The 25,829-nt window shown below is 42.0% G+C and overlaps 1 protein-coding gene across 16 annotated transcripts in view; it reads left to right on the top strand.

Annotated features, from left to right (window-relative positions):
• The window catches only part of LOC126400323 (ankyrin-3-like), a 236,498-nt gene that overhangs the window by 85,682 nt on the left and 124,987 nt on the right, over nucleotides 1-25,829 (top strand). Inside the window, exon 1 of one of the 16 annotated variants that reach the window (XM_050060944.1) lies at nucleotides 21,574-21,675. The exons of the other annotated variants lie outside the window; for them this stretch is intronic. Within the exon in view, the coding sequence (XP_049916901.1) occupies nucleotides 21,640-21,675 (36 nt within the window). The 5' untranslated portion in view covers nucleotides 21,574-21,639. Of the gene's footprint in view, nucleotides 1-21,573; nucleotides 21,676-25,829 lie in introns of those variants that run through there. 16 annotated transcript variants of the gene reach the window in all.

Raw genomic sequence — 25,829 nt, 5'->3', positions numbered from 1 at the left:
ATGATATGGAAGCAGCACTGATCATCCGGGTGACTTCAGAGATTTTTTGGCTTCATGCGCCACTGAGCAACTTTCATGGGAATGAACAGGCCCTGCCGCACACGCTGTATCCAGGTCTCTGACTGTAGTATGTGCATTTTCGCAGCTGAATGAGGTTATATTCCTCCTAAAAAGTGCCCGTATCCACTCCACACAACAAAAACTTAACTACTAAGCTAACGTTAACTACTCAAAACATTAACCAAAAACTTGATGCTAATGTTAAAGTTAGCTGTTGTCTATATCCTGTTCTGTGACCAACATGTAGCCTCATGTTAGCAAGTGCATACTGGCTACATCGCAGTCTTTATCTTATCCTGGCTGATGCACCATCGTTGCGATGTTTGTGATACAGTATTGCGTGTTGAGAGCCCAAACTAGTAAACTGTTCCCCCATTTTGGGAGCAAGCTAGCTGTGACATGAAGGTATGACACAAGTTGGAACAAGGATTTCATTGGTCAGATGTATATTTCTGAAGGCTGCTGAAATCAAAGTCCACTTGAGTGTTTTTGGGGGGGTGCAGGCATTCATAAAAACCCACACAATCAGATTTTATAAATTTCCGTGCAAGTTTTTTGCTTTTCATTGTACAAAACAGACAAATGTTTCCGTCGAGTGCCGCTGATTTTACTGCAGATGTTTACCACCACGTCTTTGTGTTTGACGGTGAGAGAAGCAACCTGACAGATGAAAGACAATGTGAGATCTAACTCAATAAAGAGATCTATACAACAAAGTCATCGGGGACTTGTCAACATGAAACTCTCCTTTGTTGCTGCCGATTTTTGCAGCAACCAAGCTGAAACAGTTATCGCACAGTGACGAGCTAAAGAGACTTGTTTCTGTCATCAGAAAGATGCAGTCTAATGTTAAGTTTAACAAAGGGAGGAACATACATGAGGCATGCACACGAGCTATGGAGCACCAGATGCCAACTTGGACAATCTGACGGCACTCAGCAAAGATGACAAAGTCGGAAAACCCAACTGAGGAGAGAGCGTTTATGAATTATAGAATGACTCCATTACAGAGCGGAGCAGAAACGACAGCTGGAGTGGAGAGGAGACAGAAAAGAGAGCCGGCGTGAAATGTGAAAGGAAGGCAGCGGGATGATGGAAGGTTAGAGGAGGGGAGATGGAGAAGAGGTGTCAGATAGGAAGGCAGTCATGTTTTTTATGCCACCCTCGCGGCACCAGGCCTCACTGTAACATGGATGTAGAGGGGGTTGCTGGGCCGGAGGATTGGTGCAGAGCCTGCCAAGCATCGTGATTGGTGGATGGGGGGATGACAGGGAGGGGGTTGTGCGTGGGGGGGAGAGAGGTAACACAACGCATCCCCAACACGCTGCAAAAAAAAGAGAACGGGGAAAGAGAGGGTGAAATCAAATTAAAATGAAGGGGAATTAAAGAGAGCGTGCAGCGAGAGATGGAGGAGAGCGATTGATAAAGTGGCAGAAAAAGAGGAGGAAATTGAAGAGTGGGCCGAGAGAGAGTGACGGAGAAAGATGAGGATGTTGTTAGCGAGGTCTTTTATCCTCCTTCCCTCTGCTTTCCTGCAGCCCTCTCTTTCTCTCTCCACGGAAGAAGATCGACACCAAGAACTGGGACAGTCCATTCATTTCCACACATACCCACACACTTGCAAATCAGCAGATTAAACCCATCCTCGTTTCACTGAACAAACCACTGTTTTTGTTTTTCCTCCTCTACAGCCAGATTAGTGTTCGGCGCAATATGTTGAATTAATCTGACTGAAACGAGACACCTCCTTGTTTATGTGTGGGCAGCTGTCGTACGCAGCAGAGTTTTGTCTTGCTTATTGTCACCCAAATTTACTCAAATTGCTTTTTATTTTTGGCAACAAATGTTGGTAACTGTTTATAAATGAGCTCCATCATAAACTGACAGTCTGTCCAGGGTGTACAGCAGCCCGTGTGAACAGGAATCGATAATTTGTGTATTTGTTTAATGAAATTTTGGTGCATTATGTTTAGAAGAAAAGTGCGAAATCACTGCGTCATCCTATAAGAAGTGGTGGCAAACAGCAGCAAAAAAGACCAGGAAATATATAGTTCAAAGGCATTGTTCTTCTTGCCTAAAGTTCTATTTATCTATTTATCTAGATTGTTTTGGTGTCAGTTGCAGAGTGCTGGAGGAACTAGATGGCACTCAGCTTGTGGTGCTCAAAGGGCCAAAAAAAATCAATTTCAAAAGCTCAGCATTAATGTTTCTTTCAGAAATCATGACCTGGTTACTCAAGATAATCCACAGACCTTGTTGTGAGCAGTTTCATGTAGGAACTATTTTCTTTCTGCCGAACTACACCTGCCAATCGTATCACTGTGTACAAGGAAGTGTGCATCATCTTATGGACAACATGACCATGGGCGGCTATGAGAGAATAGTCCCCTGGGCACAGACAGGCGTCTCCTCCATAGGACCGAAAAACACACTCACAGACTTTGTGGTGATTTTGCTATTTTGTAGTATTTTGTGTCTCTTCATACCATGTTTGTTCTTTTGTTCCTATTTGTTGTCCATTCATGTTTCTTTTTGTTTGTTTTGCCCCTTTTTGTAGTTTCTTTGTGTCTCTTTGTGTCTCTATCATTCGCCTGTTTGTAGTCATTTTGTGTCTTTTTTAGTTGTTTGCTCCTTTTTGTAGTCAATTTGTGGTGTTTTCCCCCTTTTTGCAGTTCTTTTATGTCTCTTTCTAGTTGTTTGCCCCTTTCTGTAGTTCCTTTCTGTAGTTCCTTTGTGTCTCTTTGTAGTCCTTTTGTGTCTCTTTTTAGTCGTTTGCCCCTTTTTGTAGTCATTTTGTGTTGTTTCCCCCCTTTTTGTAATTCTTTTGTTTCTCTTTGTAGTCCTATTGTGTCTCTTTGTAGTCCTTTTATGTCTCTTTTTAGTTTTTTGCCCCCTTTTTAGTCATTTTGTGTTGTTTCCCCCCATTTGTAGTTCTTTTGTGTCTCTTTGGAGTCTCTTTTTGTCTCTTCAAGGTAATTTCGTGTGTCTACTTGAGGTAGCTTTGTGTCTTTCTGCAGATCTTTTGCATCGCTCTGTTGTCTTTTTGTGTCTCTTCCTGGTTGGTATGTGTTCATTTGAGTGACATTTTGCAGGGGAAGGCCAGGGGAGGCCTGATACTTTGGGGCCCTGGCCCTGTGCCCGGTAGGTCTGCTCAGTAATCCATCTATATTCTTGACAGCGCAAGATGTAAACGTTGATGGCATCCTCCTCCACTGAGCTGTAACGTTATCTAGCTCAGTGCTGCTAGGTGAGCAAGCAGTCGATGCACGCTTCTGTGCAGTGATATGGTTGGTGGGTGTAATTCAGTAGAGAGAAAATAGTTAGTAAGAGGATTTTTGGGTGAACTGTCCCTTTAAGTTGAGCTTTGACTGGGGGAAACACTGGCATATCATAAGAGAAGAGAGACAAACAGCGGGACAGGATGATTTGATGTTTCACCCCCTGTGTGTTCTCAGTGGGTGAGGTGTTGATGCATGGCACAGGAGTCACGACGTAGACAGGATGTGAGTCTGTGTGTGTGTTTGTGTGAAAGGAAGAGTCTTCTCGGCTGTATTCTCTGGGTGTAGCGGACATTTTGAAGGTGAGCAGCAGGGAGGAGACCCGCCTGGATCAGACAGACAGAAATAGACAGAGACACTCAAACACAGTTCACCGGTGTGTGTGTCTGTGTGTGTGTCTGACAGAGGAGTTTCATGTTTGGCAGCTGCCCTGCAGGTGGGATGGACTGTACCCAGGTTCAAGACTAGTCTTCGTTTAACATCCTAATCTGGACAGACGTTTTCATAAGACACATTTTGATTGTCCAGAACCTTCAACAAGGAGCTCACCAACTCGAAATGGTTGGAATTGTGCGTTTCTGTAAACCACAGATACACTACAGTTGTATGTTTCAAAACAGGTTGTTTCTAGCAAGACCTCAGCAGCATTTCCAGCCTTGATTGTGGCACTAAAACCACGTATTTTAAGCCAAGACACGATGTTTTCCTAACCATGACCAAGTAGTTTTTGTGCCTCAACTTCCTGACTTCCTGCTGGAGAATCATTTCAGATGCTCATAATCATCATTAACTGTTTCTTTTGTAGTGATTCACTGTAGGAACATTTTTTATGCTACAGTCTCCTCACAGTTCGGTGCTTCTCCAGGGGTCCTGATCCGAGGTGATTCCCCGCCTTTTGCTCACTGCATGCTGCTAAATCTCAATCCCTTCTCACCTTGAATAAGTACGCTACAGGAGGGTGTGTGTACTGTAGAATTGGGTGGATACATGGAGTCTGCTTGCACCACCAGACTGTGCAGGGTTGCAGTGGATACAGTGTGGCTCTGGTGAGGTAAAGCTGCACTCATGCTTTTTGTTGAGAGGTTTTTAAGGGGCTCTTAGTTTATTCATGTCCTGGCCCACTAACACTGTGCAGAGATGTGCAGCCACTCAGGATTCATGGAGCCAAAAACACTGTCCTAATTTACACTATTCCCTCTCCCTCTCTCTATACATGTCCATGTTTGCTCTCTACACTTCTTCATCTTTACACATAGACCCTTTTAGGGCCGACGTCACAGTGACAGCAGCATGTTAGCTGGAGGCGAAACCTGCCTCTCCAACACAGGGCTGTAGGCTACATAGGAGTCTTAAAATGTGTTTGTCTTGTTGTGTTATTGGGAGCCAGAATAGAAGGAGGCATAGCTCAGAACCAGCCGCCACTGCCCGTCAACAAGAACAACTATGGTTAAATGTGATAAGACCAAAGGACTGGACGGAGGCGAAAAAGTATTTCCTGTTGTAGGGATGAATAACGTTATGTGTATTAAGGGTTATCATGTCCACCTCATCAGAAACTGGGGAGGGATTAAGAGGAATATTGGATTTCTCTGGAACGCTAACTTTTTAGCACATTAGCTAACGTTAGCTTCCATAGCAAAACAAACAAGTGTGGTCCTCCTTTGTAAGATTGGCTTCCTGTGACATCATCCATCCACTGAGTGAGAGCATACGGGTCGGCCAGTCTGGTCCCGTTGGTCAGTGTTTACTTATTCAAGTAACACTGGCGGTCCCAGAGAGTGAGTGACCTGACATGGTGCGATCGTAAATTCAGTCTGACGCTAGAAAGAAAGGAAGCGTTATATTTCTATATGAATTAACGAACAGTTAAGTTCTCTCGGCGCTCTGCCACTCCGAACTGTACATTCTGATAGCGCTCCAAATTTCCGAAAGGTCCAGTTTGTGCCAGAGTGCGCTCCGACACTCGGAANGATCGTAAATTCAGTCTGACGCTAGAAAGAAAGGAAGCGTTATATTTCTATATGAATTAACGAACAGTTAAGTTCTCTCGGTGCTCTGCCACTCCGAACTGTACATTCTGATAGCGCTCCAAATTTCCAAAAGGTCCAGTTTGTGCCAGAGTGCGCTCCGACACTCGGAATGAATATTTCCGAATGCACCACTCACATCATCTTCCTCCATTGTCTAAAACAAGCCAACAGAACTTGCTAGCTAGTGTTAGCTAATATCCGTGGAGAACTGTTTTGCCTCCAGCTAAGCCCCGCCCACCAAAAACATCATACAGTTTACTGACAGCAATCAGGCACTGTAGCAATCAGGCAAAAGGTTTGCAGCCACTGACTTAGGGGTTTTCAACACAAAGCTTCTGTAGTTCGATGCAGTCTCTTATTCAGCATTTATATCCTCAGACCTCTTGAAACAATAAAGTATGTGCCTGGAATTAACTTTCACCTCAGCAGTTGCTTTGAGAAGCTGGAACATTTGTGATTTGAACAAAGCTGATAATTTTGTAGCTTACACAAAAACTACAGCTCCAAAATCATCATGATAAGCACAAACTGACTTTTAACCTGAAGTGGTGTTTGTTAAAGGTCTTGAAAAGCAGAAATTTTAAGTAAACAACAATATTTGAATTTTTATATCCTTTAAATTACCCTCATTATATAAAAATATGGACTGGACAACATGACATACTCTTAGGTTATATGCATTATGTCTAATGTCAGTGGGATTTTAAATGAGGTTTTCCTACGGAACCTCAAAGTTCTTGTTTCAGTTCAGCTCTCTATGTGAGAACTGAAGGATAAATACAGAATGTAGGACGTTTAACAGAAACCACAGCCCAGTGTGGCCACGAGGCCTGAGAGTCAGCAGAGAGAGGAAACAACCATGCTGATGTTGGATGTACAGCTAAAGTGCTTCATTGATTTTCTGGGCATTTCCTTAATTGCCTTTGGACTCATGAGCTGTAAAGCTAAAGGCCTCTGCTCGTGCAGTGCTTCTTCTCTTCTTCTGCTGTTTTCTCTGTTTACTGTAGGTTTCATTGTTTCTTCATCTGGCTGTTTGTTTATTGTGTAACGGGGCCAGTGAGTGAAAAACTAATATTTAGTGTAGCAGCACAACAGATACTAGAGCAAGGAGAGGGGAGTTAGGAGAATTATATTGACAACTGAAATGTGCAGCTCGTTTTCTCTGGGCGTCAAATGCAGCAGCTTGGTCAGTAGCTGTTGGCGGCACAAGGCACCCTTTAGTGTTAGAGACACACCAGGCTTTTAATTAACTCCAGTTTAAACCCATCTGTGGCGATGGAGAGCGAGAAAGTCTGTGTAGGGCAGGAAAGAGCAGCGATGGGTGGGTCAAACAAACACAGGACTTTCACCTTAGAGACTGGCGTTCGTGTCATGCATGAAAAGAAAACTCAACATGAGTGTTTTTTTCTTGTCACCACATTACATAGTCACCTGACATACATGTTGCATATGTCACATAAGTCACGTGACATATTCATAAATTTACTTCCAAAATAAAGTTACGTAACAAACGTACTTATTCCATTGTCTGACTCTTCCCACATTCTGCACACTGGGTACAAGCTTTTACTTTCGGGCAGACGATACAAAATTTAAACTCAATCATTTTAAAAATTAATTTGTGCCAACCTCAGTTAAGATTCTAAATAATGTTGCTTGATGTTTTCGGGGGTGTGTTGTGTTTTGCGTATAGCGCTCTGTTTTGTGCAATACATGAATGGCTGATGTGCAGTACTGTTATGTGTAGTATGTTTTATGATGTATGCTTTTCATTGTCTCTGGACTGTTATTGTAAGGCAGCAATTCTTGTGTAGCTCCTCAGTTCAAGACAAACCGTATCGTATTGTATCGTATCGTATCGTATCCCAAACCATGATCTTTTTTCAAAACCTAACCAAGTAGTTTGTTGCCTAAATCTAAAGTAGTTTGGCACCTCGAGTGTCATAGTTTGAAGCATTGTGCTGCTTAGCTATCGTATTTGAAGAGTTGGGAGTGAGAACGTTTTGAAATGGGCTATTTCATTACATGACAATCATTGCATTTTTCCATAGAGGGGAAAATGTTTCTGTGAAAATCAAAAGCTTAACACCAATCCCAAAGATTAACAAAGTCATCATTCTAAAGACACTAACTTTCCTTTTTTTCTTTTTATAAAGCAATGAAGCTTTTAGTTTGTGAAATGGGAGAAAATATATTTTAAAAATACAGAAAAATGTTCATCAACAGGTGACATCTTAGAGAAGGCTAATCCAGTCAGGACCTCTTTAGTCAAAGAAAACTTTATTTCCATTAGCAATTTGATATTTGACAGTATGGAGTATGGAGAGCACACATCTTTGCCCTTCCACGTGCATACAAGGAAAGCCGAAGCCCTTCCATGCGCCTACGTGGAAGCCAATCCTCCAAAAGCCCAAAATATTCATTTATTTCTAATCCTCACATTTGAGAATAGCAGATGAAAGTTTTCACTGCGTCCAGTTAAATATCTCAACATCCGCTGGATGGAGTGGCACAAATTTTGGCACAAATATTCATGATCCCAAGATGAGGAATCCTAATGACTTTAGGTAATCCTCTGAGTTTGCCTCTAGCGCCACCATGAAGTTGACATTTTAGGCTTTTAGTGAAACGTCCCAGCATCTGTTGGATGGATTGCCATGAAATGTGGTACAATGTGAACTTTTCCTTTTGCACCATCACAATGTCAACATTTCCATTTGTCCAACACTTTCATTTATTACCAAAAACCTGCAACACTAATGACATCTCATCAGCCTCAGCTGCAATATATGTTTACTGCAGTCTCGTTAAACTCTCAGACTCTCTGTCTCTTCCTTGTTTATGTTTACTCCTCTGTTTGTGTCACGTCTCATTATAATGAGACAAAGTAGATGTTGCAGATGTCGTGATAGCAGGTCTTTGTGGGAGCAGTTTGGCTGCACCATCACACACTCGCTGCACATCCCTGCTGGTGCTCTGTGTGCTGTGTGTGCTTCTGGTCCAGGCCAGATGTTAATTTATTCATGACCAGCGCTCGTGTCTCTGTCAGAAGAGATTAACCGAGTGGAGCCACAGCAGCTTTCCTTCTTTCTTACTTGTTGTTTTTTTATGTTTAGGACCTCGTTGTGTTGGTATATTTGCAGGAGTTTTGACACCCAGATGTGAACAGCTGAGAGTGTGTGTGTGCTTTGAGGAACCGACAGTATCGATGTCTGTCTGTGGGTGTTTCTGTCTGATTGCCTGTTTCCCTGCTGGGCTGGCAAAATGTGTCTACCTTTAAATCGCCATACACACATACATATAGATTTGCACACAACCTTACATCAGCACAGTGCCTGTAATCCAGCAGCAGCAGCAGCAGCGTCATCTGCTGTCGTCCAATGAGCAGAAAGCACAGCAGCCAATTGCAAGGAGACCTAATGAGGGACGGATCCTGCAGCTGACAGTGAGAACTAGTTGAAGGGGGGGTTTCTAGATGCACAGTCTGATGTCTGGAGTTTCTACATCTTTAAAAAGAGACTAAATAATATGTCAGATTTGTGATTAAACACATATAAGATAGCACAGATGTGGAGTCTGGTCACATTCAGCTGGAAATGAAATGTGAGAGTGAAGAGCAGCGAAGAGGAGCTGAAGAGTTTGAACGCTGTGTTTTCATCCTCCTCTCATGTGCTGCTGTGAGAGTACTGAGACTGCAGTAGCCGAGCGGCCAATCAGATCGCAGCACCGGTCGGAGACAGGACAACACACACACACACACACACCCTTATCTACCCATTCTCCATTGCTTAAATAATACATACAATAACCAATGATGTGAGCCTTTTTCCAAAGGAGGACATGTTTTCTTTTGTAACCAGTTCTTAATATACAATATTGATAACAGTATTGATTCTATATTGAAATTTAGTTTTGTGTATTTGCAACAAACTGGGACAGACAGTCGGTGTTGTTTCTGCACTTCACTGCTGCAGTTGATGCAGTAACACTGAGTGGCCACTAGGGACTGTCAGAGGACCTGAAAATTGATGACCAATAACCAGGCAAGCTGAGATTTTTGTGTGCATGTGTGTGTGTGTGTGTGTGTGTGTGTGTGTGATTTGTCCGTCACACACATTGGAGTATAGCGCATACACTTACCCAAATAATAAGGCTTTTTATCAATCCATAAAATGTATCAGTCAATCGACATGAAATTGATCAACTACTTTGATGATTGATTGATTTTTGCACAACATAAGGAAAGTATGTGACAGGCTGCTCTTACTTTACTACTAAAATACAACAAATTGCTCGTGTAGTTTTTAAGAAAATTAAAGGAAATCATTTCCAACATTTTACTGAACGTTGAACTGAACCCAAACGCCATCAGTTAAAAAAATAAGAATGATAGTTACATTTTAAAGTGCAGTTTTCTACTGATACTCTCAACTAACTCAAAAATGTTTGAGTGCAGTATCGAGGTCTTTCTTGGTGTGTTTATTGTGTTAGTTGGCGTCATGGTAACGATAAAAAAAAAGATACATTCTGCTGCCCTGATTGTTTTTAAAGCATTCTTTAGTTCCAGTTTCTTGAATGTGATAATTTGCTGTTTTTCTCTGTCATATATGACATTAAATTGAAAATCTAGTCAACAAAAACAAGCTTAGTGTAGACATTACCACAGCCTCTGAGAAACTTTGACTGACATTTTTTCATTATTCTTTAACATGGCATAGACCTAACCATTAATTAGTCAAGAAAATAATTGCCAGATTAATCAGTTATGGTTATACACAGCACGGTGTGAGCTGTCTTATCTTTAAATGGTGTTTAATCCTGCAGTTTCAGTGTTAGACCATCCACCACTTTTATTAACATCCACTCTGAGCTAACAGGGGGTTCCACCCTCAAGCCACAAAATAACTCTTGTGATGATCTCCTCAAATACTTTTATTTTATTATCTTATTTTAATAACCATGCTCGCAGTAAACACATGGTGAAAGACTGAAAATGCACTCAGGGATTTTTTGAGTTAGCTGAAAGAGAATATCAGTAGAAAACTGCACTTTAAAAATTAACTGTTATTCTTTTTTTTCTTTTTTTACGGTTGCTTTTTTCATTTGGATGTTCAAGTTGTTCAATAAAATAATGTTTGAATTTTTTTTTAAATTTTTTTTTTTATTCAACAAACAACATAACGCAGCAGAAAACTGGGCACACTTTAATATCTGTTTATCACCAGTAATGTTGTTATCGCGATATTCTAAAACGCTATCCCATATTTTCCTCATATCGTGCAGCTCATGTCAGTGGCATCAGGTCGTTACAATGGGCCCCAGTACACGCTGTTATGACGGGCCATAGTGCTCCTGAGATACTAGTTATGAAGCACACACAGAGTTATAGGCATATATATTTATATATATATTACTAGCAGTGTGTCTTACTGCGTTTTATGTTATATCCACTTGCAGATGTACCCAGCTCGTCAGTCTTGAGAGATTTTGCACCTAAACTAGCTGCTGTAAATCGTATCGTCTCGTTACATGATTTAACAGAGACTTGATACTGGACAACATCAACATACATATTACCCAGCAATCATCATTACATATCTGTATTAGGGCTGCAACTAACGATTATTTTCATTGTCGACTAATCTGTTAATTGTTTCTTCGATTAGTCGACTAATCATTTTATCGAAAAATGTGTTAAAATGTCTTAAAATATTGGCCTGTCTCTCCCAAACCCCACAATTACGTCATCTAATGTCTTGTTTCGTACTCATGCCAAAGGGTTTTAGTTCACCTTCATGAGAGAGTGTGTAAAGCTGCCAATATCTGAACGTAAGAAGCTGCAGTAAGAGTATTTTGGGGTACTTTTATAGTGCTTTTCTATGAAAAATGACTCAAACCGATTAGTCGACTACTAAAATAGTCACCTATTATTTTAATAGTCAATAAGTCATCGATTAGTCGACTAATCGTTGCAGCCCTAATCTGTATATGACAAAAATTACAAATAGGAAGTGTATATTAGTTTATTATTTGTTATAGGTTGATACAATTTTACAAAAAACAGAAAACCATGATGGAGATGGGTTTGCCTTTTTGAGGGCATATATAAAAAAATCGCACCATTTTTTATTCAACGTGAGCTCTTCTTTGAACACAGGCGTATTATCAGGTGGCAGTCGGGCCCCAGTGTAACTGCATTTACGGCCCTGGCTTGTGTGCTCGCAATGTTGTGATGGAAAAACAAATTAAAACAGCAGTAGTTCAGAGTATGGAGTTGAATATTTTTGTTAATATTCTTATACGATATCAAAAACCAAAGCCAAACTTTTTCCTCTATGGAAGTTGCCATGTTCTCCTCCAGTGCCCAGAACGGGCAAACCAAACACTGGCTGTAGCTAGATAGGGATGTTTGCGTTTGTGTGTGCGCCACTAGTTCTCCTACACGCTTGGCACATGGTAGAAGTTTCAATTCTGGACGTCACTAAACCCAACACACTGGACCTTTAAATCAGGAACTATCTGAAGAATCTGTCCAAACATGCGATGCCAGATTTAAGTGCAGACTTATTTCAGGTATCAAGAACATATTTAGGTTTAATTACACCCCGGACTGAAATAGCTGCATGAGGGAAAACCTTGTCGGTAATGTTTGGTTAAATAAAAGGCGCCCCCGCTGGCGGCGGTGACATCAGTTTCCAGAAGGCGTAGATGTGGCATCCCATCATCATTCCTTCTGTGTAGGTTAATCCAAATGTCACTGATAATAGTTTTAACACCGGCGGGTTCTCTCCATCCCATGACATTCACTGAACCCAATGCGGCGCTGCAAATTTCGGAGCTTCAGTTGCCATGGCAACCCCTCCCTCCCTCTCACAGATGTCATAAAACACCAAAGACGGATCATTAAACTGGTGTCTGTGTGTGTGTGTCGGGGGTGGCTGGGTGATATGAGTGTGTGATGCGGCGCGGCCTTTGTCAGCCTCCTTCACACCTGCAGCGACACAAGAGACACAAATACCGGTTTTGTTTCAGAGCTGAAAGAAAGAAATCGATCAGTCGGTCAATAACAAAATAATCGGCAACAGTCAAACAGAAGCAACGTTTGCCTCTGTGTGGAGGTTTTATAATTCTGCTGGTTGGGATGCGTCGGTTAAACAAGCCTGAGCGCCGTGACTCTTGACATCATCAAAGTTGACCCAGTTCCATTTTGATGCAGCAGCCGGTCTGATCTTTATCATTGTGTTTTTAAGGAGGAATCAAACCCTTTGAAGATGTTTCACTGAACACCAGCTGCACGAGGTGACACTCTACATCTCTGTGCCCGACATCGCATACTATGAACTACACACCCACTCAACATATGTAATGTAAATAAACAGTAGCATGTGTTAGGGGCGTAATGGTTCACAAAATTCACGGTTTGCTTTGATACGATACAGTGATGTCACGGTATGTTTTCAATACAGCAAAAAAGTATTTCCTTGATTATTTACTCTTCATTTTATCAACAACACTATCAGACAGCTTAGCACAACATTAGTCTGGTCAACCATCAAGAATATAAATGACCCAGAAGTAAAGAGACAAAGCAACACCAATAATTGTTTCCATATCCTGCAGATTGTCCACCCAGTATGATTTTAGGACAGAGCCAGACACAATGTCTATAAGTTCCCACTGAGATTTTACATCTTAGACACAGAGGGGAAACTTGGGGTTCATTTTATGTCTTTTACTGGGAGAGATTTGCAACTGGTGCAATCGAGTACAGTTACACACTGACATCTTCCCTCCATATCCAATCCCATTCTTCCTCATCAATATTTACACCAAGTTAATTTCCTCATTTTTTGCAGCAGCTGGGACATTTAACACATCAGTCTGGTTTAAAACATTATAAAAGTGAGTAATTGACTTCCTCGTTGGACACCGAGGCAATAACTGCTCTATTGAGGATATTATGGCATTGATATGACAAGGTGTTTCTCTGATTTGAAGTTATAATATAATTTTAGTTATAATTTCCTTCGTTTTTAAGTTTTTAAATTTCATTTTAATTCATATATATATCAAAACTAACATCATAAAGTATGATGGGAATTACAGTCTGACTGAAATGGGCTCATGAAGAAATATTGTAACAGGGCTCAATTTCATTAAAGCGACACTCCGCCAAATTTTCAACCATATTTGCATCAAAACAATGTGTAATATGTCTAAACTAGTCCATACCCATTGAGTGCACAGTTGCTCACGTACAGTTTCGCATGGTGTGTGTTTGGGATATAGTTTTAGATACAGTTTTTGTGAATTTGATAGTACGATTGCTTTATTATGGTACAGTACAGTAGTACCATTGCCAATAGTGGGATAGTTAGTGGGCTAAAACTGTACATTAGTAGTTGAGGTAGCAAGTTGAAAGGCAGATATTCATTGCCTTATAGAAGCTCAGTGTTAGTAAGTTTTCCAACTTTTGCCAAGAGGGAACTTTAGATATTGGTCCCTAGATTCTGTTCACCCAGTTTCATGCAGATCGCTCAAACTTCCTAGGAAGAGTCTATATAACCAGAAGTTATGGGTTCTTGAGGCAAATGTGTTCCTCATGAGGAGAGGCATCTCTGTGCAAAGTTTCATGTCTCTACGACATACGGGGCATGAGATATGCCCATTCAAAGTTTGCAATTTCAATCGGTTGCTATAGCGCCCCCCTTTGGCCAATTGATGTAATGTTGCTTTATTGGCATCCTCCCATGACCCTCTACCACTGTGCCAAATTTCACATGGATTGACCAAGTCAGTGAGGAGAAAAACGTGGAACAGACACACAGACAGAGTTTTCATCATTATATAGTAAGATGACCTGTGGTAAACTCTCCTCCATCTAACTAGTTCTCCCCCTCGGCAAAACTCCACTGTATGATGCAAATGACGCAAAACGTGCCAAAATCTCCCAGGCTGTTGCTCAAACTACAGGCTATACTTCTGCATTTTTAACGTTGTCCGCCACCTGTGCCGCCACCGTGGTCAAGGTCAAGAGACAGAGCCGCCTCTCTCTTTCTCAAACTCCGATTGCAATCCAATCAAATAGTAAAACGAGACAACGCTGATCAAGTATAAACCAAGACTGTGTATGCACTGTCTATTTCTCACATCAGACGTGGTCAGAATCATATTTCAGTGCCATGTTTAGCTGTAATAGCGAGAGTTTGTTAACAGGAAGTGGCGCCATACTGTTTCCTGCACAGTGAAAATGGAGACCAAATGGTAAAACCAAGCAGTCTGATCAAATATCAACCAAGATTCTGTTACTGAGTTGAATATTCTCACCTTGGATGTTGTCTGAAACTTAGCTCGATATGAGACTGTTTGTTGCCAGCCAGCCGCCATTGTGTCAAACAGATGAGTTCACATTACATCACCCATAATCTCTATATACAGACTCTACATTCAGTGAATGTAGAGTCTGTAGGCAAACCCCGGAGATCTTGCCTCTGGAAGACGAGCGGAGTCGGAAACGGAAATTCACCTCCTCCGCCCAAATCAAACCGGAATGCCAAAAAATCGGGGGTCTGCCCCCAGAGGCTGTATCGCCGTCTGCCGGAAGTCAGACGCCGAATACAGCCGATGGGTTCCGAGAATGCATCACCCACAACTGGGAGCGTTAATTAGTCTGGTGCGGCTGCGGTGGCTACATGTTTGTTGAAATCCTTGGGACGACCAGCATGTTGCCATCAGTAGAGGATCTTCTGGGTACATATCTAAGAAGTATATCTAAGAGATGGGCTGGTGTTCGGCCATCCAGCAATTTAAAAACTAACAAGAGAATCCTAAAGTCAATTCTAAAACCGACAGGCAGCCATGCAGTGTCTTTAAAATAGGAGATATACAGTGTGTGCTCTCTGTGTGGTCTTCGTTAGTATTCTAGCTGCTGCATTCTGGACAGGATGTAGGCGGCCAGCAGCTTTTTCAGGTGGACCAAACAAGAGAGCACTGCAGTAGTCAAGCCTAAAGGTAATAAAGGCATGCAGAAGTCTTCATGTATTAGTCTGGGAGAGAAACTGACTGACCATGGCAGTATTTCTGAGGTGATAAAAAGACAGTTTGGTGATGTTTCTAATTTGTGATTTAAAGCTGAGGTCAGAATCCAAGATGCTTTTTCTTCTAACCCACTGCATTGTAACGGGAGATTTACCACATTGCACTGTGGGATATTAATGCAGGTGTAGTGTGCAGTGTGTGTAATATTTCACTGGAAATAACATGCAATTCATATTCACATACATTCTGCTTTCCAGAATTTCTTGTAAGTCTTCCTCAGGCATTCACTCATATTCCACAAGACACTCTAAGGTTTTTGATCTTCTGTATTTTCAGACTTCCCTTTATCAATATTAATTGAAATACAGAGGACCAACTCGTTGGAACAACCTACTTCCATCACTATAATCACCATCTGCATTATCGTTAATTAAAAACCATCTCAGAACGACTCAGCAGTGAGGGCTGAAAACTTGTGTCAGGTCTTTTTTGTCTAGATGAAAATCGACTTATAAGTTAGTCATTCATTCATTCATTATCCGTAACCGCTTATTCTGTTAGGGGTCACGGGGGGGCTGGAGCCTATCCCAGCTGACACTGGGTGAGAGGCGGGGTACACCCTGGACAGTCTGTGAGCAGAGACTGATAAGCTGTTAGCACATGTCTGAAGCTGTAGCACAGAGCAAAAACAAGGTGTCTCTGTCAGAGAAAGGCTTGTAATGAAAACTGCACTATCTCAATGTCACCTTTACCTTAAAACGCTTTCATATGAAGACAAGTGAGCCTGTGTTCACCCACTTTAAACTGCATTCTGTCTGAATGTTCTTAATGTGAGCATCACTGAAGGTTGTTCTGCAGCCGATTTCATGAACGTGTAAGTGTCTAAAAGCAGCAGTGAGTGCATGTTTATGTGCCGTGTCCTACGAGCCAGGCTGACAGACACTAAGTGATGAGATGGGGACTCAGTGTCAAGCTCAAGGAGAGTTTAACACAACAAGGAGCTGTTGCCTGAAATGACCCTGAAATATGTTGCAGTAATGAGTCAGACTCTGGTATCTGATGGTCCAGTGTTCATCAGGTGACGATGTAAGGATCAGTCTATATCCTGTTTTTAGGCTCTCTGGTAATGAGTGGTCGTGTATCTGCACTCACACCATGCTGATAGGATTAATTTACCTCTTTGTCCTTTGTCATCTCAGAGAAGAAAGTGGCAGGGAAGGAATTTGATAATCTCTAAATCTCAATAATCTCCATTGTTGCAGGTTTTAAACATTACAGGCGGCCTATCCTGCTCATTTTCAGGTTCATGCTTGTATTTTGGGTTTTTGGAACAGGTTTACATGCTTTAATATTTATTGTCGTCATAGTCTCTGTGCTGGATCACCTGTATTCTCCTCCATCTGAAACACTCCTGTAACTCCTGTCTCGTTAAGCCCCCTCCTGGAGAGCCCAGTCAGCTCTGATTGGTCAGCGTTACTGAAGCAGTATTTATACTTCTGCGTCAAATTGATGCCATACGTCATAGAAGCAGAGCCTATAAGACAGACGCTCTGTCAGTGAACCTTGTGAGTTGTAATGGAGCTGAATTTTGTAACGTTACCTTTGTTAAATGTTGCTGTTGTCCCTGGCTTCATATGAGAAGAGGAAAAGTCTGCTAGCTGCTACGCTAATTTATACAATGTAAAATGCCATAGGCTTGTGCTAATAACGTTAGCATGTTGTATTTGTGGGGAAAATGTGTCCAGATAAAGACAAGTGTTTGTCTGTGAATGCTGCGAGTTATAGTGAAGCTGATTTGTGTACTTGTGTTTGAAACTGTCTCTATTAAGTCATGTTTAATGTGTGTTTAATGTGTGTTTTGAGTGACACAGACACACCACTGATTTTAAACAAGAGAAAGTGCCACTATACACTGAGATTTTTTGCTCACAGGGATTACTTTTACACATGTTTATGTAGTTAAATTTGAACATCCAACATTGTGACATTACAATATGGGACAGGAAATAAGAAAAAGCACAACAGGTCAACTTTAAAGTCTGTTTACTGGTGTAAAGCCTGGCACTGCTCAAGAGGGAGCTCTGTAAAGTCTGAGAAATTTCAGGTTATGTCCCTTTAGTACCAAACCGCCGATCCATCTCACACTCCATTCTACTCGTGAACAAGACCCCAAGATACTTGAACTCCTACGCTAGGGGCAGTAACTCGCTCTCACCCAGTATGGGGACGGATCGGGGGTTTGTCAGTGAGTGTGTGGTGGCTGGGCCATGGGTCATCAGGCCTGGTCAGGCTGCAGCCCGAATGAATGACATGGAGCGGCAGATCTGATGGCCCACCACTGCTACAAAATAACGTACTTATTTAACATATCTGTGGTTTGCAGAAAGGAACAATGCTAACATTTTTTCAGGGGAATGGGTCGTTTAAACATGAAGAGCTGAAGAAATATTGTCCAGGGTATAGTCAGTTTAACATAAACCAGGATCTTTCTTTAAACCTTTTGTGGCCAAACCAAACCTGCCAAACCAGAACCGTAGTGCTGTGACATCATAAAATGTATTTATTATTCAGCAGGGATTTGTATCAGTTTTGCGATCCAGTGACAAATGACGTTGGATCAGAAAAGGCCTCTATGTGTTACTCTAAAGGACAGTTACAAACAACGTATTTTGTCGTTGGTACCTGTGTACATCTGAACTCTCAGTGCTGAGGTCATTGTCAGGCTTACTGACCGGCTCATCTTGTACCAAGTTAACTGATGCTGTTTACCTCTTTAATACCTGAGGACAAATCCTGCTAATCTGTCTGCTGGGCTCTGGGCCTGAAGCCTCGGCTCTGTTTGTGTCTGTTTGAATCATCCTGGCTCGTTGTCTCTGCTATCAGGAGACTTCATGGTGCAGTAACATGTTTTTACACGCGTAGATAAGGAATCAGTCCTGTAGTACGCAGCTTTCTGTCTGCAGATTATTTTGGGTGCAGTGGTCTCTGTGTTTACTATGCAGCCATGTAGAAGATGATGGATGCAGATACTGTGAGTCAGGCAGGGATTCCCTCAGCATGTTTCATGCACACAGACACACAACTGGAGATATAACACAAACAGCTGCAGCTGTCGAGGTGGAGCTGGTTTTAACTACTTGTCCAAGCAGGCACAGAATAAATCTGAGATGATTCATGGGACAGGAAAGAAGGAAAAACAAAGTTCTGCTGCAGAATTTTTTGGCTTTTCTGCGTTTAAAGTGAAAATTCTCTGCTAACAACTCATTGAAATGTGACGGCAGGTGTGAAGGTAGACTCGTCCAGTCCTGTACTCAGTGCTGGAGGGGACAGCAGCTGCCTGCCTGAAACAGGTGAAGATGGAAAGATATTCATAGATTTCAATTTCTCTGATCAATAAATCAAACAAAACGTTGTTAAAACAAATGACGCTCCTCTCCAACTGTGGTAAAGTAGACAACAAGCTACAACTTAATTTCCATCACAATGAGCCGTCCTCAGAGCTGGACAATGACTGTATATAAAGATGGACAACACGTCTCCAGTTCCTCCCACTGTACAAAATTGAAGCCAAAATATCTCAGATAGGATCGCTGCCATTTCGTGCTGATGAGTCTGCACCAGGCCCCCAGGAAAGAAACTGTTTCCAATTTTTTCCCAGTGGCTGCTTGCGGTATTACAGCAAAAAAATTCACTGCGGCCCTAAAAGCATTTTCTCCATAGACCATCATTTTGAAAGAGACCATTGTAAAACTGTTGACAGGACACCTGGAATTGAAAACTTTTTTTAATTCTGAATTTTCCTCAAGCCGAGAAAAGCGTTTTAAAGATCTGTAAGGTCATCACAATGTAAAGTCTTTGAGACAAATGGGAGAGTAGAGTACTTGGTTTTAAAGAAAAGGGTTTTGCAAGATTTTTATTTGGAAAAATATTCAATAACTTCACTTGATTATTAAGCGTACCGTCCCCAAAATCACTTTATACATCAGTGATCTCCAATTGGTCGTACTATAACATTTAATTAAAAAAACAAGCTTTTGCATTAATTCAGTTTTATACAGTGCAGTGTCCCCAAATATTTAATAACTTCACTCTTAGAAAATAGATGTTTTTTTTTTAATTTGCCCAATGTTCTGAAGATTCAAAGACAGAGACCTGGAAAATGTTCAGCTATTGATGAGTAATTTATTAGTCATTTTCTTCTAATTTAAAACAAAAAAAATTGTTGAGTTTTGTCAGAATTCACACATTATTTTGCATCACTTTCACCATTTTAAGAAATCATTTGCCATAAACGACGTAAAGTGTTTCTAATTTCTTTCTACACCACAGACATAAAAAATTACGTGTGCTCAGGCCAACACCGTCTCCTAGGAATTACATTTGTTTGTTACTAAACGTTGTCGTGGCAACGTAATCACTGCCTGGATTATGTTCAGAGATAACCTTTCTATCAAGTAACTAAACACTACATTCATGTATCAGGTAGGCTTTGGAAGGAGGTGGTTGGACAGGATGGCAGGTGTATAAAGTACAGTACCATGGCAACCGAATTTTGGGTTTATGTCCAGACCCCTGTCTGAGGTTTAGGCAATAAAAGTACTTTGGTAAGTTCAGGGAAAGATTGAAAGATTGAAGAACTGAATCTACTTTTGTTCCTGGACAAGGCACCACCAGCTGGAAAAGTTTGTAACCACCTGTTATTAAATGTTTTTATGCCTCCATGCCAATGATAGCCCTGGCTGAAGCACAATGTTTTTAGGTTGGTTGTGTGCAATATTTCAAGAATCCCATGAGGGAATTTTTTCAAATTTGGCACAAACGCCCACTTGGACTCATGGATGAACTCATTAAAATTAGTTGGTCAAAGGTCAGGGTCACCGTGATCTTGTATTCGTCTCTATCTCATGAAAGCAACATCGTAAAGAACGCCTTGTTTGTTTAAATTTGGCACAAACGTCCACTTGGACTCAAGGATAAACAGATTAGACTTAGGTAGTCGAAGGTCAAAGGTCAGGGTCACCGTGATCTTATATCCGTCTCTATCTCATGAAAGCAACATCTTAAAGAATGCCTTGTTTGCTCAAATTTGGCACAAACGTCCACTTGGACTCAAGAATAAATTGGTCAGACTTAGGTAGTCGAAGGTCAAAGGTCAGGGTCACCGTGATCTTGTATCCATCTCTATCTCATGAAAGCACCATTGTAAAGAACGCCTTGTTTGCTCAAATTTGGCACAAACATCCACTTGGACTCAAGGATGAATTGATTAGACTTAGGTAGTCGAAAGTCAAAGGTCAGGGTCACCATGATCTTGTATCCATCTCAGTCTCATGAAAGTGACATCTCAGGGTGCTTTCACACCTGCCCTGTTCGGTTCAGTTCGATCAAACTCAAGTGCAGTTCGTTTGGGAAGGAGTGCCCACACACAGCAATCACACTCAGGTGTGCACCAAAACAACCGGACCGAGACCTTCTTGAAAAGGTGGTCTTGGTCCGGTTACAAACGAATTCTGGTGCGGTTGGTTTGTGGTGAGAACGTGTTCCAACCTGGATCCGAACCAACTGCAGTCACATGACACATTGTTTGGGTTATCTTATATATCCTATATCAATCGCAGGCCCCTAAATTTCATCGAATCAAAATCATATAATGGCAGACTTAGTAATATCGGCAAATATCGTATCGTTGTCCAAAGAATCGATGTAATATCATATCGTGATGGAACTGTTGATTAACACCACTGTTAAAATGTACAGTATCTCCCTCTTGGATTCAGTGCAATAAAAGTATGAAGTACAAACTTGGAGGAAACTTTAATTTTCATGTTCTGCTTTATGAAGTGGCGTGCACACACTCATTGTCCTCTGACCCCGTGTTGTTCCAGTGAGAGTTAGTTTGAGATTAACGCCGGAAACTCTTCTGTCTCCCCCCCCCCCCTCCTCCTCCTCCTCCATGCTCTGGACTTTCTCACTGCAAGCCAGGTATTTTTAGCCGTGACATAATGCCCCTATCTCTCCCTCTGCCTCTCTCTTTCACTCACACTCTTTCACTCTCTGTCTCTCTTTCTCTCCCTCACACACACAGTGCGTCCCTCCCCCTCTCCTCCTCTCCTCCTCTCCCCCTCTCCTCTCTGGCCCCCCATCCCTCTCTCCCTAGCCTCCCAGGCTATAGGGCTAGCTGCAACAGTAATTGAGTGCTCAGGTTTCACTCTTTGAGCTGCAGGCTGAGAAACATGGCAGTGGAGGAGGCAGCAGACTATTTGGCAGAAGTAAGTCTTTCCTGTCTGTACTTTACTGTAAAGTCATCAAGCTCTCTGACTGTAAACAGACTCCTGTGTCCCGCTGCGTTGCATTCATGCTAACAAGATTTGGTGGGAATTTACAGCCAGTGGGGTTTAGAAGTGATGGCGTGTGGCGGTGGCCGGTCCCAGCGGATGTCGGATGAGGTGGGACGCTGTAGGTTGATGGGACGGGTCGCAGTGGCAACTCTGCTGCACCACTCTGCTGCAGTGTGCGTGGATCTGTGTGTGTGTGTGTGTGTGTGTGTATACGTCTAACTGTCTGTAACTGCTTCACTGTGATTGTAGATTTATAAATTGCTGCTGATCATGTTTGAGCCTGTAGATTCAGTGTTGTGTGGACACAGTTTCATGCTGCAGAGGGATGTGAATGGAGGCACCTGACCTTGGATCAGTGGCGCATGCTCTGTGTGTGTTTGTGTGTGTGGAAAAGGGAGTGAAATAGGAAAAAGGGAGATTAAAAGTTAAAGGCAAATGGGCGAGATTGACATTTTTACCAAGTTAATTTTCTCATTCAGTCAAATCTGCATAGTGAGGTGGTAAGACCGACCTGCATGAGCCCCTGTGATCAGAAGGGTCTCCCTAAACCTGGTGATATGTGATATACACTATGCAGTAAATGCTCGCTCATCATTGGCTCACTGCAGGACCCAAGCAGCATTATAATGGCAGCAAACTTAGCTGGAATTCGGCAACATTTATCTGACCAAGCACGAGGGCTTAAATCTGACGTACTGCTGTGTTCATAAATATTGTTTTGCTCACAGTAAACAGGTGTTTCTGTTAAATATAACCTTTACACACATAAGCTAGCTGGAGGTATGAATTACTAACACCGCCTCGTCCCTCAGTCGTCGCTGGTTGCAGGGGGGGCAGCTCCTATGTTGGAATGTGTGCATATCTGTCATGGATGAATAAAGTTACACAGGAGTGACACATGTCTCCACTGCACTGTTAGGCTCTGCCATGACGTCAGTAAATCTTAAAGTTACTGGTATGGGGTCTTTTATAGTTTCTGTGGTCATTTTGGCACCAATATGTACAGTAAAGGAAAGATTTAGTGGCATCTATTTGGGAGGATTGCAGATTGCAACCTCACTGTGAGCCAATTTGCTCACTTAACTCTTTTTGGAAACAGCTTGCACTTCAAAATGTTTGTTTAGTACAATAAAGTAGTGTACAAGTTTTGAGTACACCAGACACAAAGTAAATGTGCCACAGGAATTTTATGGCAGTTTTTTTTTTCTTTGTAAACAGTGCAGGAGCAGCTCCAAAAATGTCTCAGGTTTCCATTTGTGCATTTGAAAATGTCATTTTAAAAAGACAAAGAGCCAGTGTTTGGTTTGTCCATTCTGGGCTACTGTAGAAACATGGCGGTGCAACATGAACTCTGTGGATGAGGAACTGCTCCCAATGTAGAAGGTACCAAAACCACAATGATTTTTATTTTCAAACATGCTTATCATCTTATATTCCGTTTCTGACAATACATCCCCTAAATCAGGGGTGTCAAACATCCGGCCCGTGGGCCAAAACTGGCAGGAGTCCGATCTGGCCCACTGAATGACTCTACACACCTTATGTCGGTGCACCTGGAAAGGCTAAAGGCTAGTTCACATTACACGATTTTCACCCTGATTTTGCGTTGCGGAGACTATCGTAATCTTTTGAGTGTTCATACCTGGCGACGTGTGTTTCTGTCATCGGGAGTCTCGCCAACTGCGCTACAACCTGTGTGTGCACACCACAAGATTTCTCCACCAAGCCCTCGCCGACAAAGCCCCAGATAACGCGGTGACGTCACCGAACTTGGAGACCCACAGGCAGAGTTTTCGTCATTATATAGTAAGATTATATATCCTCTCAATTAATTCAAACTCCAAAACAAATCCACCTATTTTCAGATCACAAATCCATTTGGTACTTTTTATCAAGCTGTAATGTGGACAAGAGCTGCCACTCACAATTATTTGCATTATCAGCTAATCTTCAGGTTAATTTCTAGCTAATTGTTTGCTCAGAAAATAGTGAAAAGCTCAGGTTGAGGTCTTCATATTACTTGTTTTGTCCGTCTAAGAGTCTAAAACCTTAAGATATATTTAGTTAATTAAAGTACCACTGAATATTTGGCTGTTTTAAAAGGATCAACAAATTCTCATTCATAAATTCCCCTCTAATTAGTGAATATTTCAATTGTCTCTGCTCTCATATGAGACGCAGGACTAGTGTTATAAACAACATAGTGACAACTGCATTCCTGGCTCACACCAGCCAACGTGGCTCGGCACCAGAGCCGGAGCAACCTGAGATGCCCGATGGTGAAAACAGTGGAAGAGCTGATGGCTCGAGCGTTCATTTAACAGGAAGACATTTTTATTGATTCTATTTCTGTCGTCTGTAGTCGACCTCCAGGAGCTGTTATCAGTGGCATTCCTGCGTGCACATGTACATGCATGTAGTGTAATCTGTTGTTACTCAACACTATGGTCACACATGCTCAGAGCTGTGTTACGTTTCTCTCTTTATCTGTTTGAATATTAGCGTTTTCTTTTCTAATTTTACAATTTTTCGAGATATATAGTGTAGATGTAGTGTTTGCATCTATTTCTGCAGCAGGTCTTTGTGTAAAACATCATCAGAAATGTGTTTTAGAACATCAAGCTGGGCATTTGTTTTGTAAATGCAGCCAGAAATTTAATTTAAAGAGGAGCTCCTGAAGGATTTTATTCATGAGCTGTTCAAATAACAGCTACAACAAAGATATAAAACATATCGTCAGCTCTTTCTTCAGTCCCTGATGAGAACATACAGTAAAGGCAGGGTTTACTTTCATTGTCGTGTGATGTGCAGCTTTTGGTGACAAGTTTACAAAACTGTGAAATTCTCGCCGGACTTCAGCTCTGGTCTGCTCTCTGGCCGGAGTACTTTCTATGAGTGTGATGCTTTGAACTGGAATTCTGATAATGCTCTGAGTTATGAGCGGCCGAGTCCGGTGCCACATTTAACTTGAAAGCCTTGGCATCGAGCCTTACTACTGTTCACAGGGTTTATAAAACCTCCACGGCACACTGCCTCCAACACAAAGGCTCCACTGAGTTCATTAAACAGCAGAAATCATCCTCAGGAATTTTTATTTTATTGATTATAGTTTTCTTTTTTCCTCCATTATTGTCACTTTTGTTACTGGTTTCAAGTACTGTATGTGTCACATGTTTGCACTCCCTCTGTATGTGGATGTAGAATGTGATTTATGAAGGCAGGACCTTATTATAGAGTCATGTGGAAGGGATTCAATTCCAGGTCAGAGGGAGAGACGTGAGGTTTGGAAGGTGACAGGTGCATGCCGGGGTTTTTAAAACAATGGGAATTTGGTTATTGTAGCTTGACTGCTCATCAACATGGCCGACAGTTAGCAGAGCAGCAGTGGTTGTGACACAGCTCCTGGTTAAAGTACTTTAAAACCCTTAGATAACCACAATTTCATCGAAAACTTAACGTAAAACTTCAATTACAGTAAAAGCCTAGTACCAATTGACCTTTTGCTAAGTCGCGCCCCCAGACGCAGACTGGCCAATCATAGAGTAGCATTGGGCCGGCTCAGACCAGGGTCCGACAACAACACAGCTGTGCTCCATTGTTTCAGATTTCTTTCATTTTCAGGCTGGTTATGTGGATTTGGAGCTAAATGTTGTGCCTGGGGCATGTCGTGTATTAATGATACTCGTTACCTGGAGAGGTTGGAAAAAGCCAAAACCAAAATCAAACCCTGAAAAGTGTAGGGTTAGCTAGCTAGCTACTGAAGATATAGCCTACTGAATGTATACACATGCTGCTTTTGCTTTTTAACAATTACTAGTCCATACCCATTGAGTGCAGCATACCATACCATGACTTAAGGCCCGTTTCCACCGCAGGAACTTCGGGGTAAATTTACGGGGCCGGGGCTGTTGGTGCGTGTCTCCACCGCAGGAACCACCCCCGAAGCACAGAGTTCCGGAACTTTTACAGGGGCTAAACAAGTCCCTGCCTCGGAGTAGGTACTCAGAACGGCCCCGAGAAACTCCTGGCTGGGGCTTGGGGTTTACTTGGTGCTGATTGGATATACTCAAGGCAGAATGTGACGT

This window comes from Epinephelus moara, chromosome 13 (genome assembly GCF_006386435.1).
Source record: "Epinephelus moara isolate mb chromosome 13, YSFRI_EMoa_1.0, whole genome shotgun sequence".
NCBI classification, from domain to species: Eukaryota; Metazoa; Chordata; class Actinopteri; order Perciformes; family Serranidae; genus Epinephelus; species Epinephelus moara.
This window is presented reverse-complemented; position numbering and strand designations above follow the sequence as displayed.